We start from the raw sequence: 17,873 nt of genomic DNA, 5'->3' as shown, positions 1-17,873 counted from the left end.
GAACCAGCAACTTCGACGAACTCCTCAGGAAATGAACTGGGATCTTCGACGAACGTGTCCGATGAACTCCTCAGGAAACGAACCAGCAACTTCGACGAACTCCTCAGGAAATGCTTCACTGGGCAGCCGAAGAAGAAGTGAAGGTCCTCTATCTGTCTTGCTTATAAGTCTTCAACTGATTAATTGGATCAAATCCAGCCAATTGCATTCTCTCATTGTGGAAGGCACGCCCTTTGGTGAGTCATCAGTCACAGCTGCAGTCAATTGACTGATGATTTAATAAACCAGCCTGTTGGTTTATTAACCAGCCTCAAAGGTCCTCACAGCAGTTGTTAGGCCAGTGTTTGCTTGACCAGACGGCTGGGTCACCTGGCCAAGTTGACACATGAACCTAACGATCACAGTCCACCCCTTGTCAACTTGGCAGTTATACACATCACCTAAACCCATACCTTCAAAATGAACATTACAGCTTATGCCATATGATAAGGGGATAAGACAGAGAAGAAATCAAAGATATTTGCTTTACAGACAAATACAAACATAATCATAGCAAAACGAGGAGGAAATATTCATGTCATCATAGTCCTCGTTTCTGTAACTGGTCACGTGGCCATAGTTCATATTTATCACGACCTTCTTCCACTACCCATTCCATGTTCCCTTTACCCTCAGCAAGCACTTCAGCTGGCTGTGGTTCTTTGCCTGGTGGGGTGACCCAAACCTTCATTCCTGAAGTTTCTTGGCCATTGGTAGTCCTGCCTGGATTGGGTTGTTGCAGTTTTCCATTGACTTGAATCACAGGGCATGGTAGTACTAAGAGATGCCCTAGGGGATCTCCTGTATTCCAGGAAAACTCTTCTTTACTTCCATTGTGTAGTTGCAGTGCTATTTCCCCTTGATAGTCAGGATCAATCACCCCAGCCAGTACAGTAATCCCCTTCCTTGCCTGGTGATTCAGAGGCATAAGAAGCCCAAAGTGGCCAGTCTTAACTTCCAGTTCAGTGGGATTATTGTTGTGTTTCCTGGTGGAAGCACTCCTCCTTTTGGAACCAAGACCTGTAGACCAGCAGAGTTTAAGCTTGCAGGGACAGGAAGCAAAAATTTCCCTAGTGGATCACTAGGAGTGATAGTGAGTGGTGCCACTCCTGTTTCCACCCCTTGATTCCTGGACCCATGAATCCTGGCTATGGGAGAAACAGCACCATAGAGTGGACACTGATTCAGAGCATACACAGCCTCCTGGAGAACACTGCCCCAACCCTGCAAGGTATTGCCACCTAGTTGGTGCTGCAGTTGAGTCTTCAACAGGCCATTCCACCGTTCTGTCAACCCAGCTGCCTCTGGATGATGGGGGACATGGTAACACCACAGAATTCCATGAGCATGTGCCCATTCCCTCACTTCATTTGCTGTGAAGTGGGTTCCTTGGTCCAAAGCAATGCTGTATGGAATACCATGACAGTGGATAAGGCATTCTGTAAGTCCACGGATCGTAGGTTTGGCAGAAGCATGTCATGCAGGGAAGGCAAACCCATATCCAGAGTATGTGTCTATTCCAGTAAGAACAAATCACTGCCCCTTCCATGATGGAAGTGGTCCAATGTAATCAACCTGCCACCAGGTAGCAGGCTGATCACCCCGAGGAATGTTGCCATATCGGGGACTGAGTGTGGGTCTCTGCTGCTGGCAGATTGGGCACTCAGCAGTGGCTGTGGCCAGGTCAGCCTTGGTGAGTGCAAGTCCGTGGTGCTGAGCCCATGCATAGCCTCCATCCCTACCACCATGACCACTTTGTTCATGAGCCCATTGGGCAATGACAGGAGTTGCTGGGGAAAGAGGCTGATTGGTATCCACCAAACAGGTGATTTTATCCACTTGGTTATTAAAACCTTCTTCTGCTGAAGTCACCCTCTGGTGAACATTCACATGGGACACAAATATCTTCATGTTGTTTGCCCACTCAGAAAGGTGCATCCACATACCCCTTCCCCAGACTTCTTTGTCACCAGTCTTCCAATTATGTTCCTTCCAAGTCCCTGACCATCCAGCCAAACCATTAGCAACAGCCCAGGAATCAGTGTACAGATGCACCTCTGGCCAGTTCTCCTTCCAAGCAAAGTGAACAACCAGGTGCACTGCTCGAAGTTCTGCCCACTGGGAGGATTTCCCCTCACCACTGTCCTTCAGGGACATCCCAGAAAGGGGCTGCAGTGCTGCCACTGTCCACTTTTGGGTGGTGCCTGCATATCGTGCAGAACCATCTGTAAACCAGGCCCGAGTCTTCTCTTCCTCAGTCAACTGACTGTAAGGAACTCCCCAAGATGCCAAAGCTATGGGCTGGGAAAGAGAAGGTAAGGTGGAAGGAGTGGGGGCCATGGGCATTTGGGCCACTTCCTCATGTAACTTACCTCATGTACCTTCAGGACCTGCTCGAGCTCTATCTCGTATATACCATTTCCATTTTATGATGGAGTGCTGCTGTGCACACCCAACTTTATGGCTTGGTGGGTCAGACAACACCCAGCTCATGATAGGTAACTCGGGTCTCATGGAAACTTGGTGGCCCATGGTTAAGCGTTCTGTCTCTACATAGGCCCAGTAGCAGGCCAACAGCTGTTTCTCAAAGGAGAGTAGTTATCTGCAGAGGATGGTAAAGCTTTACTCCAAAATCCTAAGGGCCTGCTTTGTGATTCTCCTATAGGAGTCTGCCGGAGGCTCCAAACAGCATCTCTATTTGCCACTGACACTTCCAGCTCCATTGGGTCAGCTGGATCATATGGTCCAAGCAGCAGAGCAGCTTGCACAGCAGCCTGGACCTGTCGCAGAGCCTCATCTTGTTCCAGTCCCCACTCAAAACTAGAAGCGTTTCTAGTCACTCGGTAAATGGGCCAGAGTAGCACACCTAAATGAGCAATATGTTGTCTCCAAAACCCAAAGAGGCCAGCTAAGCATTGTGCCTCTTTTTTGGTTGTAGGAGGGGCCAGATGCAACAGCTTAGCCTTCACCTTAGAAGGAATATCTCGACAGGCCCCACACCACTGAACACCTAGAAATTTTACTGAGGTGGAAGGCCCCTGTATTTTTGTTGGATTTATCTCCCATCCTCTGCCACGCAAATACCTCACCAACAAATCTAGAGTAGTTGCTACTTCTTGCTCACTAGGTCCAATCAACATGATATCATCAATATAATGAACCAGTGTGAAGTCTTGTGGGAGGGAGAAATGATCAAGATCCCTCGGACAATATTATGACATAAGGCTGGAGAGTTAATATAACCCTGAGGTAGCACAGTAAATGTAAACTACTGGCCTTGCCAGCTGAATGCAAACTGTTTCTGGTGGTCCTTGCTGACAGCAATTGAGAAAAAAGCATTTGCCAGATCAATAGCTGCATACCAGGTACCAGGGGATGTGTTGATTTGCTCAAGCAATGATACCACATCTGGAACAGCAGCTGCAATTGGAGTCACCACCTGGTTAAGCTTACGATAATCTACAGTCATCCTCCAAGACCCATCTGTTTTCTGCACAGGCCAGATAGGAGAGTTGAATGGGGATGTGGTGGGAATCATCACCCGTGCATCCTTCAAGTCCTTAAGAGTGGCATTAATCTCTGCAATCCCTTCAGGAATCCGGTATTGCTCCTGGTTCACTATTTTGCTAGGCAGGGGCAGTTCTAGTGGCTTCCACTTGGCCTTTCCCACCATAATAGCCCTCACTCCAGGAGTCAGGGAACCAATGTGAGGATTCCACCAGTTGCTGAGTATGTCTATTCCAATTATACATTCCGGCACTGGGGAAATAACCACAGAATGGGTCCGGGGACCCACTGGACCCACTGTGAGATGGACCTGAGCTAAAACTCCATCAATCACCTGACCTCCATAAGCCGCAACTCTGACTGGTGGACCAGAGTGACGTTTTGGGTCTCCGGGAATTAATGTCACTTCTCAACCAGTGTCTAATAATCCACGAAATATCTGATCATTTCCTTTTCCTCAATGCACAGTCACCCTGGTAAAAGGCCGTAGGTCCCCCTGGGGAAGGCTGGGAGGAAGATTAACAGTATAAATTTTTGGCAGTGTAACAGGGTCCTTCCCCAAGGGTACCTGGCCTTCCCTTCATTCAAGGGGCTCTGGATCTGTAAAGTGTCTCAAGTCTGGGAATTGATTAAGGAGCCGTGACTCTCTGTTTTTGTAATTCGAGGGAGACTTTGTTCACGTGACCTAGAATTCTTCTGTCTATATAGTTCAAACAAGAATTTAGTAGATTGCCCATCTATTTTACTACTTGGTACTCCATGATCCACTAGCCAACGCCATAAGTCTCTGCAAGTCATATTATTTTGATTGCTGCTTTGAGCCTGTTTTCCATTATGGTAGCCATGCTCACGATTAACTGCAGCCACTTGGCTTCTGCCAACTCGGGACCCGATTATCCCCATTGTGTTTAAAGATTCCAGCTCAGTGACAGCAGTTCCTACAGTAATATCTGACCTACAAAGAAGGGCGACTACAGAGCTCTTCAGAGATGATGGAGCTAGTCTCACAAATTTATTCCTTACAGTCCTGGTAAAAGGTGTGTCCTCTGGACATTCCAGGGCTGTATGAGCAGGTCTTCCATGATAAATTCACTCTAACATTCCAATCTCTCTAAGCCTTTGAGTCCCCTCCTCCACATTGTACCAGGGCAGTTCTGGCATTTCAACGTCTGGTAATGCCGGCCACCTTTTGATCCATGTTTCAGCCAGCCACCCAAACAAACTGTTAACACCCTTTCTAACCCCTCGAGCTACAACATTGAGTGCAGAATCTCTGCTTAGTGGGCCCATATCAGTAAATTCAGCCTGATCCAACCTTATATTCCTTCCGCCATTATCCCACACTCTTAATATCCATTCCCACACATATTCCCCTGGTTTCTGTCTGTGTAAGTTAGAAAACTCATACAGTTCCTTTGGAGTATAGCGTACCTCTTCATGGGTCACACTTTGTATCTCACCCTTTGGGGCTTGTTGGGACTTGAGCCTAGTTATAGGTCTTGAAGCAAAAACTGGTGGTGGGGGTGGGTCATGAAAAGAGTTAGAATTATCTCTCAAGCCATTCACCGCAGGACGTTCTGTTGCATTTTCATCTCTTAAAACAGGATTAATCTCTCCAGACAAAGGAGTGAGGGCTGCTTCCTCAGGGGAGGTGATTACAGGATTAGCAGGCACTGAAGGGTTAATCTCCTTAGGTGGGGGTTGGGTGGCAGGCTCCTTAGGGCAGACTGGAGGTGGGGAAGCTGTTTCTCCAGGTAAATAAATAAAAATAAATAAATAAAAAGCCCTCTACAGGTAAATCTAACAATGACCCAGCAGAATCCAGGGTTCCAATGTCCTCACTGCCATTATTATCAATCCATATGTCCCCATCCCAAGTTTCCGGATCCCATTCTTTTCCAATCAATGCCTTTACTTTAACAGCAGACACCCTGAGAGGTTGAGATTTTAGTTTACATTGTAATTGTGCTACTCGCACAATGAGAGATTGCGTCTGGTTTTCAGAAACTTCCAGTCTGCTGGCACAGGAAATAAGATTTTCTTTCAGGGCACACATGGAAACCTTTACATCTGTCATACGGCGTTTAAGTTTTGCATTTGAAGCCTTTAGCTCATCCCTTTCTCTTACAACTTTATCCAAAGTATCTAAGAGCAGCCAGCCAACATCATTATACCTCTTAATACTGCAAAACTCCGTGAAGGTGTCGAAAACACTGTCACCCAGAGCCTTGCTTCGTACTAGAGTATGATTAGGAGAATCAAATGGTGCTATTTTGCGTATTTCCTTTGCCAACTCCTGCCATGGACTGTCAGTGCCCTCTTGATTATTGGAAATAGAGTCATTAGTGCCTCTGAATCTAATCAGAGTAGAAAACAAATTGTAAAAGCCCATTTTAAGATTCTGTTTCACAAGAACCACTCCCGGTACCAAGTTGTATTAGTTAGGGTTCTCTAGGGAAACAGAATCAATGAGAGGTGTCTCTGATTATCAAATTGTAAAAGTGACTTACACAACTGTGGGTATGCACGAGTCCAAATTCTGTAGAGCCGTCAACAAACTGTCAACTCCAAGGAAGATGTCCGATGAACTCCTCAGGAAACGAACCAGCAATTTTGACGAACTCCTCAGGAAATGAACTGGGATCTTCGACGAACGTGTCCGATGAACTCCTCAGGAAACGAACCAGCAACTTCGACGAACTCCTCAGGAAATGCTTCACTGGGCAGCTGAAGAAGAAGTGAAGGTCCTCTATCTGTCTTGCTTATAAGTCTTCAACTGATTAATTGGATCAAATCCAGCCAATTACATTCTCTCATTGTGGAAGGCACGCCCTTTGGTGAGTCAACAGTCACAGCTGCAGTCAATTGACTGATGATTTAATAAACCAGCCTGTTGGTTTATTAACCAGCCTCAAAGGTCCTCACAGCAGTTGTTAGGCCAGTGTTTGCTTGACCAGACGGCTGGGTCACCTGGCCAAGTTGACACATGAACCTAACCATCACAGCAATAAGAACAGTTTTTATGCTTAATTTGCCTGTTGATAATATATATATTGTTTGAAAAGCAGAAAATTTTCCCCTCTGGCTAGCAATCACTTCCCCCCATTCAGTTTTCAGAGCCTTTCTCAATAGAGCATATGGGTTACTAAGTAAATCCAGTTTAGTTTGCTGGTTAGAGTAGGACTCCTAGATTTCAAATCCTGTACCTACATGTACATGAACTTGGCAACTTATTTATCATCTCTGTAGCACCAATGTCATAGTACTTAAAGTAGTTCCTGGCATCCAGTGAGCACTCAGTAAATATTGACTATTATTACAGTTATTATTAGTGCTCATGTTAATCTTTTTTTTTTTATTAAATTCAGTTTTATTGAAATACATTCACACACCATACAATCATCCATGATATACAATCCACTGTCCACAGTATGATAACATAGTTATGCATTCATCACCACAATCTATCTCTGAACATTTTCCTTACATCAGAAAGAACCAGAACAAGAATAAAAAATAAAAGTGAAAAAAGAACACCCAAATCATCCCCCCATCCCACCCCATTTGTCCTTTAGTTTTTATCCCCATTCCTCCACTCATCCATACACTAGCTAAAGGGGGTGTGATCCACAAGGTCTTCACAATCACACTGTCACCCCTTGTAATCTACATTATTATATAATTGTCTTCAGGAGTCCAGACTGCTGGGTTGGAGTTTGGTAGCTTCAGGTATTTACTTCTAGCTATTCCAATACATTAAAGCCTAAGAGGTGTTATCTATATAGTGCATAAGAATGTCCACCAGAGTGACCTCTCGACTCCATTTGAAATCTCTCAGCCACTGAAACTATTTTGTCTCATTTTGCATCCCCCTTTTGGTCAAGAAGATACTCTCAGTCCCACGATGCCAGGTCCACATTCATCCCCGGGAGTCATACTCTGCGTTGCCAGGGAGATTTACACCCCTGGGGGTCGGGTCCCACGTAGGGGGGAGGGCAGCGAGTTCACCTGTTGAGATGGCTCAGTTAGAGAGAGAGAGGGCCACATCTGAGCAACAAAGAGGTACTCAGGGAGACTCTTAGGCACCATTACATACAACTTTAGACTCTCCTTTGTGGTAAGCTCATGTTAATCTTTGTAACTCATTAAGCACTATTAAAACTGCTAAATTTAAGGTATCTGTTGTACTCTAGTAAACAAAAACAAGTACAAAATTAAACATTTTCAACTTTTGAGCCATAAAATCTAATTTTATATCATTTTATTATATGACTATTGTGTGATATATATGCATGTTTAACTTAGGAAATTAAATACGCTAATGTTTTCTTGTCTGATTTACTCTTTATTTTTACAGGCTGTGCAAATCCACTTGGGGTCACTGTTCCATATACAATAAGAACCCACCTCTAGGATTTTCTTTTAGAAAATTGTATATGCAGCTGGATGAAGGCAGCCTCACCTTCAATGCTAACCCAGATGAGGTAAGTGAAGAACTTTAGTATTTGCAACAGTTGGACTTTATTACTATCTTACTGCAGCTTTCCAATATAATAAACTTGCAGGTAAAATAACAAGTCATTGAAGGTGCCTTTTCAATCACTGAGAAGCCCAGTATTTGAAGTTATTGCTATATGACCTAGTCATTTTTCTTTACCATACCACGTCATATTCCAATCTTTCTGCCTGCACATTTTATGTGGCAGCTCCCGTGACATGTATGCAGTCCTCTACTGGACCTGATTGAGATATTAAGACATTATAACTGTAGAGCACAAAATTTTGATAATGAGAACACAGGATTTGCTCTTCAAATTGTGTCTGCAGGGTTTTCCTGTTTTACTGTTTCTTTTAAATAATGATGTTATTTTTCTCAGAGATAGTCACAGAGAACATTGTTCTAGATTCTGACACATCAAAACATTGTCTTTAAATAATGCCTTTAACAATATAATTCCATTGATAATGTTACTTTTATCAGAAATAATCACAGTGGACATTGTTCTAATTTCTGACATATCAAAATATTCTATAAATAATGCCTTTTAAAAAACAATTCCATATTGACATAGAAACTGCTTATAGATTTTGTTATAAAATTGAATAATTTTGTATTAATTATTTATTTCATAAAATAATATAGAATGTGAAGATAAGTCTTTCACTGATTATTTTCTCCTATTCTCGTTTTTTTATGTTCTGGAAAAGTTCGTATTTTCAGAAGTGTTTAAATATCAGATAGACTTATTCTTAGGAACCTAATAGAAATTATGCAACCCTCAGAACTACTACTACTTCTGGGTGCATTATTTTCCTGCAGAAAATTTAACTGACTTATTTTAATTTACTTAATTTTTAAAAACGTATTTTTTTAACTTGTTATAGAGACATTAAGATCTATTTAAATCATGCAGTCAAATATTTTATGAAAAAAAATCTTAACTTTTGCCATGTTATAATTAGGGACGTAGTTTTCTCCTGTATGAAATATTCTAATTTTAAACAGAAATAGTGATTTTATGAATACATTTATAATAATAATATAAATGACATTGTATTTTAAAAAGCAAATTGCTTTTCACTTATAATTTTTCTTGAACATAAATTAAAAAATAAAACACCATTGCAAAGGTTTACTTATGCACACACTACCAATTAAGGCTTATCCCCACAGTGTAACATATTTATAATATATATACTATAAAGCCTGGTATAATATTTAAGTTCAGACAGTTGTAATCTCTCCCTTCACCACTGTTCAAAGAGGTTTTACTTTCAATGAATAGAAGACTGATATTTTTAATGAGAGTAGAATGATTTATAGGAAGTTAAATTCAAATTATATGTTAACCAATGCAGTATTGCTTTTTAGGATCTCACCATCATTCTTTAGCAAGGCAAATAAATGAATAAATAAACCACGTATTCATCATAAATTTAGGTCTTGTTACTTGTCCATTTATTGCAAGTTTTTTCTGATGCCTTTTATTCTTAAATGCTTGTTTTTACATTGTTCTTGGTCAAATCCCAGTATCTTCTTTGTAAATATGTAGCATCAGTAAGCATGTCACCTTTTGTTCTTGCACTATGGCATACATGCTCTGTACAAGAGATTCTGTCACACTTAATTATTTGAAAAATGACATGGTTTCAGATTCTTCATTATTCTTAATTCTCCATTAGAATTGGACATTAGTTGTTGCTAATTAAACTGATTATATGAAGAGCTTAATAATAAGATATATATTTGTAGCAGTCTCATGAAGTAATTCAGTGATGATGACTGGAGAACAACTGAGGAGAATAGCACAATGTTTTACCCTAAATACATACGAATCAGGAGAGGCAGGTATCACAAGCAATAGTCTTATGTCTAGTCACAGGATACTGGTTTCCATAATGAATTATATTGATGTGCGTAAATCTGTCATCTTCAGTTCATATCACTTGCAAATCTTACATTCTAAGGAAAATGTGACTTGGTAAGTATTGAGTTGTAGATTTATGAGGTCAGAAAAGTTGGATTAATTGCAGATATTGGTTATGGTAAGTAGTCATTCCTTGCTATGATTTTTTAAAACCATTCTTATGCAAAGATGAAAATATAAATAGGCTATCATAGAATATGATATGGATAGTTTTAAATATCTGAATTAGAAAAGCTAGATGTAAAAATATGTTTCCATCCTTTGCAGCTACATATATCAAACTCTAGAGTTCTTGTTAGTACCTCCTCTAGAGTGTTTGGAGGCAGGGACAGAGAAAAGAGGTAAAATTCAGGTCCTTTTTTATCTAACAAAAAGTTTTTAAAAATTTGAATCAAGTATTTGCTAAGAGAGGGGATTGAAGTTATTAATTAGAATACGAGTTTTAGATCTTTAGATTTTACTTATCCATCCTACCTCCCATTGTTATTGAGAGTTGGCTGTATTTTCTTTTTCTTTACTCCCTGGCCTGATTTAAAGATATCTTAGCACATTCCAGAAGTGTTGAATTCAAAGATCTATAGGCCCATATTGTGCTGCAGAGAGTCATTAGAGCTAAACCACTCAAAGTATACTGTGGCTCCGGAATTCTGATTCTGTGCTTTCATGAATGTCAGTAATTCAATAGGTATCGCCTAATATCATAATGGAATTCTATCTTTATTAGAATACACTTAGGGTGTAAATAGGCAAAAAAGGACATTGGAATAGTAGGTACATAGAAATAAGGGGAAGCATTTTAATGACTGTATTTTATAATTTCTTTCATTGACTAATATGAATAATGAATGTCAATTTGGTTAATGGTTTACCAAGTCAAGTCTTCAAACTTGAAGTCATGTAAGTAAATTTATCCTAATAAATGTTATTATATAGAACTCTATACTTTGGCCAGGTCATTAGAATAATCTTGCCAAGTTTTTTGAGTGTTAGAAATCAAGGACTACTTTTTGGAGAGTGATTTTTTTTTCCTCTCAGTGGAACACTGTAATCAGGCATTCATCTAAGCCTGAGAAGTAAATTAGTTTTGGTGATATGTTTAAATATAACTGATGTTTACTGTAAGTGCCTGAGATAAGATGTATAAAATTGTTCAGTATTGTAAAAAAAAAAAAAGTCTACTTTTCCATAATTTATAGTTCTGTACTTAACATTTTGCTGGCAAGCATCACTAAAATATTATAAAAATAAGAATACTTACAGCCACAGGGAACAAGATTCTCCAAAGGACACCGTTCATGTCACGGATATGGGTAACCAAACTCTACAACAACTGCTGACAGTGGCTCATGGGGTGGGGGAGAACATCTGCACAGTTTGTGGTATGATTATCTAGCACGTTGTTATTAAATGCATGACATTGTGATCTCAGCTGTATGTAATGTCTTGATCTTGTGCATGAGCTTGTGTACTTTGTGGCAGGTGACCACATTCTAGTAAAGGAATGTGCTGAAAACCGTCTGTTTACTTTAGGCTGTATTTCCCCTGCATGTACAAGTTGACTGTGTCATTTTTATTCCGTTAACAGTATAGTAATAAAGTAGTTTCTTACCAACCAGTACACTGTATTTCTTGTGTTCCATTTAGTATGTAAAACATATTTTGACATAGTTATCTTTAAATTCAGAGTCTGAAAAATTGATAGTGAACATGGTTTCACTTTAATATATTATAGGCTTATTTTTGTTTGTGTAAAATCTGTTTTTTACAAGGAGTTAAAAAAAATCCTTATTGTGGTCAGATAAAAGAAACCTTTTTAAAGCTATATGTTTTTCCTGTGTTCATACAGATCCACATGCATACAATTTTATGCATTTTATTAGATTGAACTTGGATAGAATCTCTTCTGAGAAATATTTGTAATTTGACCTATACTCATGTTTTGGATGGAAATGTATAAGTAATTTATTTTCAAGATGCCATATTCTTTTTGTTATTGGATCAGCTAAAGTATAAACCTGAAATTTTTAGGAGTTTATACTCAATTCTTACAAAATCTCAGATACTGAATCTTGCTTTTTGCTCCAACATACAACAGCGAAATGTTCATGACTGTTACTTCATAGCGTCAACATGGTGAAAAATAACTTTTAATCCCAGAGATGGAAAACCCTGATTGGTATCATTAGAATATACAGATCAGCATTTCCGAAACGTATTCTTTGGAACAGTTATTCTAAAGGATAATAGACATTGTCAAAGGGATTCCCAAGTCTAACAGATTTAGGCAATGATATGGTACAATTAGTTGGCTTATTTACAGCATAACTTTCAAAGCTTTTAATGCATTTGTGTACCTTGTGAATATTAAGAGGGGGATATTGTATACAGTGTTATCCAAATTTATTTGACCATGATGTCTTTTTTTGGTGTGTGTGTGTCGGGGCGGGGGGGGGGGAGTAAAGGTACATCTTATGGAACATACTCTAAAATATAGTTTATCAGTACTTTTTCCATGTGTAAATAAATATGTGTTCCTAAATGGATTGAAAGGCTGAAATGAGCAGTTGTTCATTTTGAGCTATCTGGTGTTAATTTTACCTGTAGTCTTCTCTGAAAACCTATTGGATCTATAATTATTTTTTTCTTTCCTTTAGTTTGATAGTGTTAATTACAAAAAAAAAAAAAAATTGAGAGTTCAGTCTTGACAGTCTGAGAGATTTTTCCATGTTCTTCTAATATGTTAGGGAAAGTATTAGTTTGAAAAATAAGGGTAGGACAACCAACATGATAGCAACATTATATTCAAATAACTGCTCATGGAAATTGATGTAAGTAGCCATGCCAAATAATTTGGAACTAACAGATCATTTATCATTATATCTTTGGTATCTCATTGTTTACACTGGTTCTATTACATCCATCAACACAGAGGTATTCCAGTGCAGGCTTACAGGCCACTAAGATGCCTTTTATTTGGCAAATGAGGTTTAGTCTTTTGAAGCCTTTTGAGGTTTTACCCTTAGTTCTTGCAACACCCACCTTTGCCTTTATGTATCACCTCAGATGTTTTTAGCTGCAAGGAACAGATAACCTAACTAATAGTGGCTTAAACCATATACATTATTTACTTAGAAAGTGTCCCAGAGGTGGATATCCCAGGGTTATTTTAGGTGGCTTGTTGTTCTCAACGTGGACCCTCAGTGTGTTGACTTTTGCCCTCTCATTCACAAGATGGCTGCCACAACTCAAAGTAACACATTCTCAGATGACAGTGACCCCTGCATAAAGAAGAGGGGCAGAAAAAGAAGCTCTTTCCTCATATTCTTTACCATTATTAGGGGTGAAAAATCCTTTCCCAGAAGCCTTGGGCATACTCTGCTCATCTTATTGGCTAGAACAGAGTCACAGGAACCCTCTTAGACCAAGGGAGAACAAAATAAAAAGGATTACGTGATTGGCCAGGACTTACCATGATTCACCAACTGCCACTGAAATGCTAGAAGCAATGAAGAGAGGGGAATGGCCTTTGAGCAGACATCCACTATCTGCCACACTATTTTAACTAGTGACCCACTTGCAAAATTTATGACTCTGTTTCCCTTATTTCTGGACTCTGTTGGTTTAGAGGCTGTAGTATCCAAAGGAGGAATATTGACACCAGAACATGAATTTCAATTGAGACTACTTTTATGCCATTTTAAGTCTTCTCGCCACTGAGCAGACAGACCAAAAGAAGAAAAATCGTATGAGGGGAGGTGCTTATGCTATTGTTGGGGTGGAAAAGCCTAATTACCAGAGAGAAATAATTATTACTACCAAGTGGGGGGGGGGGCTGGGATGTGGGGGAGGAAGATATAGGTGGAGCTCAGGAGGTACCTTAGAGTTCTATCTTTTTTTTTTTTTTAATCTTCATTTTATTGAGATATATTCACATACCACGCAGTCATACAAAACAAATCGTACATTCGATTGTTCACAGTACCATTACATAGTTGTACATTCATCACCTAAATCAATCCCTGACACCTTCATTAGCACACACACACAAATAATAAGTATAATAATTAAAGTGAAAAAGAGCAATTGAAGTGAAAAAGAACACTGGGTACCTTTGTCTGTTTGTTTGTTTCCTTCCCCTATTTTTCTATAGAGTTCTTTCTAATACTAATATATACTATGCTAAAACTAATAAAAAGATCCCAGTAGCCCTGTATGAGCAGGGCTTAGATCCCACCACTTAACTCCTCACTAGATAAAGAATCTCAAACAGCTGAGAAGCTGGCTCTATTCCCAGCACCAATAGTTGACTGTAGGTTAGTCCAAGCTAATCATGTTAATTCCATTTCTCTTGGCCTCCATATAATCCATTTCTGACATGTGATTTGGGAGGAGACATGTGAACAGAAGCTCTTGTAACCCATAACATTCTTTGAAATTCACTCTATAGCTACTTATTAAATCATACTTTGAAAGTTATCACCTTTCTATATATATATATATATATATGTTATACTTCACAATAAGGAAATAACTGAAATTGTGGAACTGTAACCCATAACATTCTTTGAAATTTGCTCTCTACTTACTAAACCATACTTTGAAAGTTATCACTTTTCTGTGTATGTTGTATTTCACAATTAAAAGATGTGAAAAAAATCAAAAGGCAAAAAAATTTTCATTTAGCATAAAAAAAGAACAAAAGTATGTAGCACTTATGTGTGTGTGTGTGTGTGTGTGTGTGCGCGCACGCGCACCACTCTGGGGTTTGGTGTATGTGCATGCAATGACAGGAACACTTGTACCCATCTTGAAGCCATTAGGGGTGTTAGCTGCACAATGAGAATAGCAGATTGGAAAGAAAGAAAAAATTGGGTCTATGGTGCCATCTGTGAGCCTGACAACTCGGGGGGCCATATTAGTTTGATACTTCTTGTTATGTACGGTAATAAATCTCTTACATTTTTTGATTTGGGATTTCTGTGGTTTGCATCTTGATTTGTTGTTGTTGTTGTTATTGTTACCCAAACTCATAGGCGTTTGATTGGTACCCTGAACACAAATTATTTTTTATAAAAATAAACACTGTCTCATCAGCAGTCGATTAATTTTATCCCCAAATTTGCTGATAAGAATGTAATCAGAACAAAAAGCTGGTTGACAATGAGAGGAGTCCCTCAACTACAGCTTAAACAACTTTCTCTTCTGTAAGTATTGCTTACCCAAAGGAGCTAAGATTTTCAGGTTCATTGGCAAAGCACCTTTTCCTTGATCAGCATTGGAGTTAAAGTGCAAAACTATACCTCTCAAACACTAAATACCTTTCTCTTTCTAGATAAGTTAATACCTTCAATCTGGTTATGCCATTCAAGTCATACTAAACCATTCACTTTTTTTTTTTAATTCACCTTTATTGAGATATATTCACATACCATACAGGCATCCATGGTGTACAATCAACTGTTCACAGCACTGTCTTATAGTTGTGCATTCATCACCCCAATCTATTTTTGAACATTTTCCTTACACCAGAAAAAGTAAAAATCAGAATCAGAGTAAAAAATAAAAATAAAAAAAGAACACCCAAATCACCCCCCTCCCAATCCCACCCTATTTTTCGTTTAGATTTAGGTTTTGTCCCCATTTTTCTACTCATCCATCCATGCACTGGATAAAGGGAGTGTGATCCACAGGGTTTTCATAATCACATTGTCACCCCTTGAAAGCTACATTGTTATACAATCGTCTTCAAGAGTCAAGGCTACTGGATTGCAGGTTGGCAGTTTTAGGTATTTACCTCTAGATATTCCAATATATTAAAACCTGAAAAGTGTTATCCATATAATGCGTAATAATGTCCACCAGAGTGACCTCATGACTCCATTTGAAATCTCTCAGCCACTGAAGCTTTATATCGTTTCATTTTGCATCCCCCTTTTGGTCAAGAAGATGTTCTCAATCCCACGATGCTGGGTCAAGATTCATCCCCGGGAGTCTTATCCTGCGTTGCCAGGAAGATTTACACCCCTGGGAGTCAGGTCCCACGTAGAGGGGAGGGCAGTGAGATCACCCACCAAGGTGGCTTATTTAGAGAGAGGGGGCCACATCTGAGCAACCAAGAGGTACTTGGGGAGAATTATAAGCAGGTTTAGCCTTTCCTTGCAGCAACAAGCTTCATAGGGGCCAGCCCCAAGACAGAGGGCTCAGCACATCAAGCAGTGAGTCCCCAGTGTTTGTGAGAACATCAGCAACAATCCAGGTGAGGAAGTCCAACACCTTTGCATTCCCCCCCAGCTCTTCAGGGGGGCCCCGAATATATATTTTTATTCTCTACCAAAATTACTTTAGGATGTGTTGCTATTTCATTCTAATCTATACAGACCTACCATAGTTCACTTCCTATTCAGAGTTCTGTGTAATTGCAGTGTTTGAACAAACTGACTATAGAAGTTATATTGTTTAGAAAATATAGCTCCTATACCAAATAAACATCTCTTCCCTTGGTCTCACATGGGAGTTGAAGTTTGAACACAATCAGTTTCAGTCTTTACCCTTTGGCCCAATTTGCTCTAGTCTTAACCAGATCTGCTTTATTCATATCTCTAATGAAGTCTGGGCTGTATTTCAGCTTTTTTTTTTTTTTAACAGTTTGTATATGTGTTAATACTGGTATTCATATCTGCCGAGCGCTAGCTCTGTTTCAGGTGTAACACAGATACCCAACTGAACCATTCACTTTTATTTAGACAATGTTGTATGTGTGTGTTTATATATATATATATATATATATATATATATATATATATATATATATTCCTTTTTAATCTGATCCATTGTTTATATAAGGCAACTTTATCCTGTGTCTCTTAGGTCAACTTCACTTTATACCCTGCCCTGACCCCTTTTCCCCCTCCCTTGTCTCCAAGAGTCACTCAGCATGTGGCTTAGAATCATTCCACAGAAGGAGGTTTGTGGACTCAGCATGAGCCTTTAAGAAACTTCAAAGAGAAACAAATTTTCCAGACCCTCTTCTATTCTGAGTCTAATTGAAAAAGAAATTCAGGCCTAGAGCTTTACATTACATTACTCCTTGATCAAACCACTTGATGCATTTTGCCCTTGTTTTTCTGTCAGTGTGCTATGGGAGATACTAATTTGTTATCTTATTTAGTATGAATTGTCTGGGGAAAGAGTAAACTGAAATTAATGGGCAATGTATTGATTTAGGATTTTAATCCAAAGGAGAGAAAAAAGAATATTTCACCATCTTTTCTACCCACCACCCACACTACCAACCACTTCCCCCCCCACCAAAAAAAAATATGAAATGCTAAAAGCAAGATTTTTCTTCTTTTTAATTTTTTGTTATTGTTGCGAATTTAGATAAATATACCTAGAGACTTTTCAATGTGTTTTACATACCTTTCAAAGAAAATTCTGAATTTGCTTTTTATTTCTTTAGCATACTCTATCTAACCACCTTGACATGTCCAGTTTCAGTGAAACTTGACATCACTTCATAGATTTGGGTTCTGAGCTGTAATGTCCAAGGTGATTGTCTCTCCTACCTGTCTTTCCTGAATTTAGCAATTGCAGCTACCAAAGTCACAGGAGATGTCACTCCAAAATATGAGTGCTTTATCAAAAATCTAAAAGACAATATTTCCTCAATTCTTGGATATCATCAGTTGTAAGGCATCCACCAATGTAATTGCAGCTTTTGAAATACAAGAGTATGAAAGAAATGCTGCATTAAATGCAATTTTTTAACCAACTAACTGTAATGAACATTTACCCATAAGATTATATAAGACTTTCTTCTTTCAGATCACAATCATAATTTTTAGATACTCCTTCATAATAAAAGTATATAAAGCTTTTTGAAACATTTTTGGCCATTAG

General features: G+C 39.1%; 1 protein-coding gene across 1 annotated transcript in view; it reads left to right on the top strand.

The window, feature by feature from the left end:
- FBXO8 (F-box protein 8) overlaps positions 1-17,873 on the top strand; it is a 54,018-nt gene that overhangs the window by 17,599 nt on the left and 18,546 nt on the right. The window contains exon 3 of the mRNA XM_037831034.1: positions 7,904-8,030. Within this exon, the coding sequence (XP_037686962.1) occupies positions 7,904-8,030 (127 nt within the window). The remainder of the gene's footprint in view (positions 1-7,903; positions 8,031-17,873) is intronic.

This window comes from Choloepus didactylus, chromosome 3 (assembly GCF_015220235.1).
Source record: "Choloepus didactylus isolate mChoDid1 chromosome 3, mChoDid1.pri, whole genome shotgun sequence".
NCBI classification, from domain to species: Eukaryota; Metazoa; Chordata; class Mammalia; order Pilosa; family Megalonychidae; genus Choloepus; species Choloepus didactylus.
The sequence above is the reverse complement of the archived record's forward strand: the minus strand, read 5'-3'. Positions and strand labels throughout refer to the sequence as shown.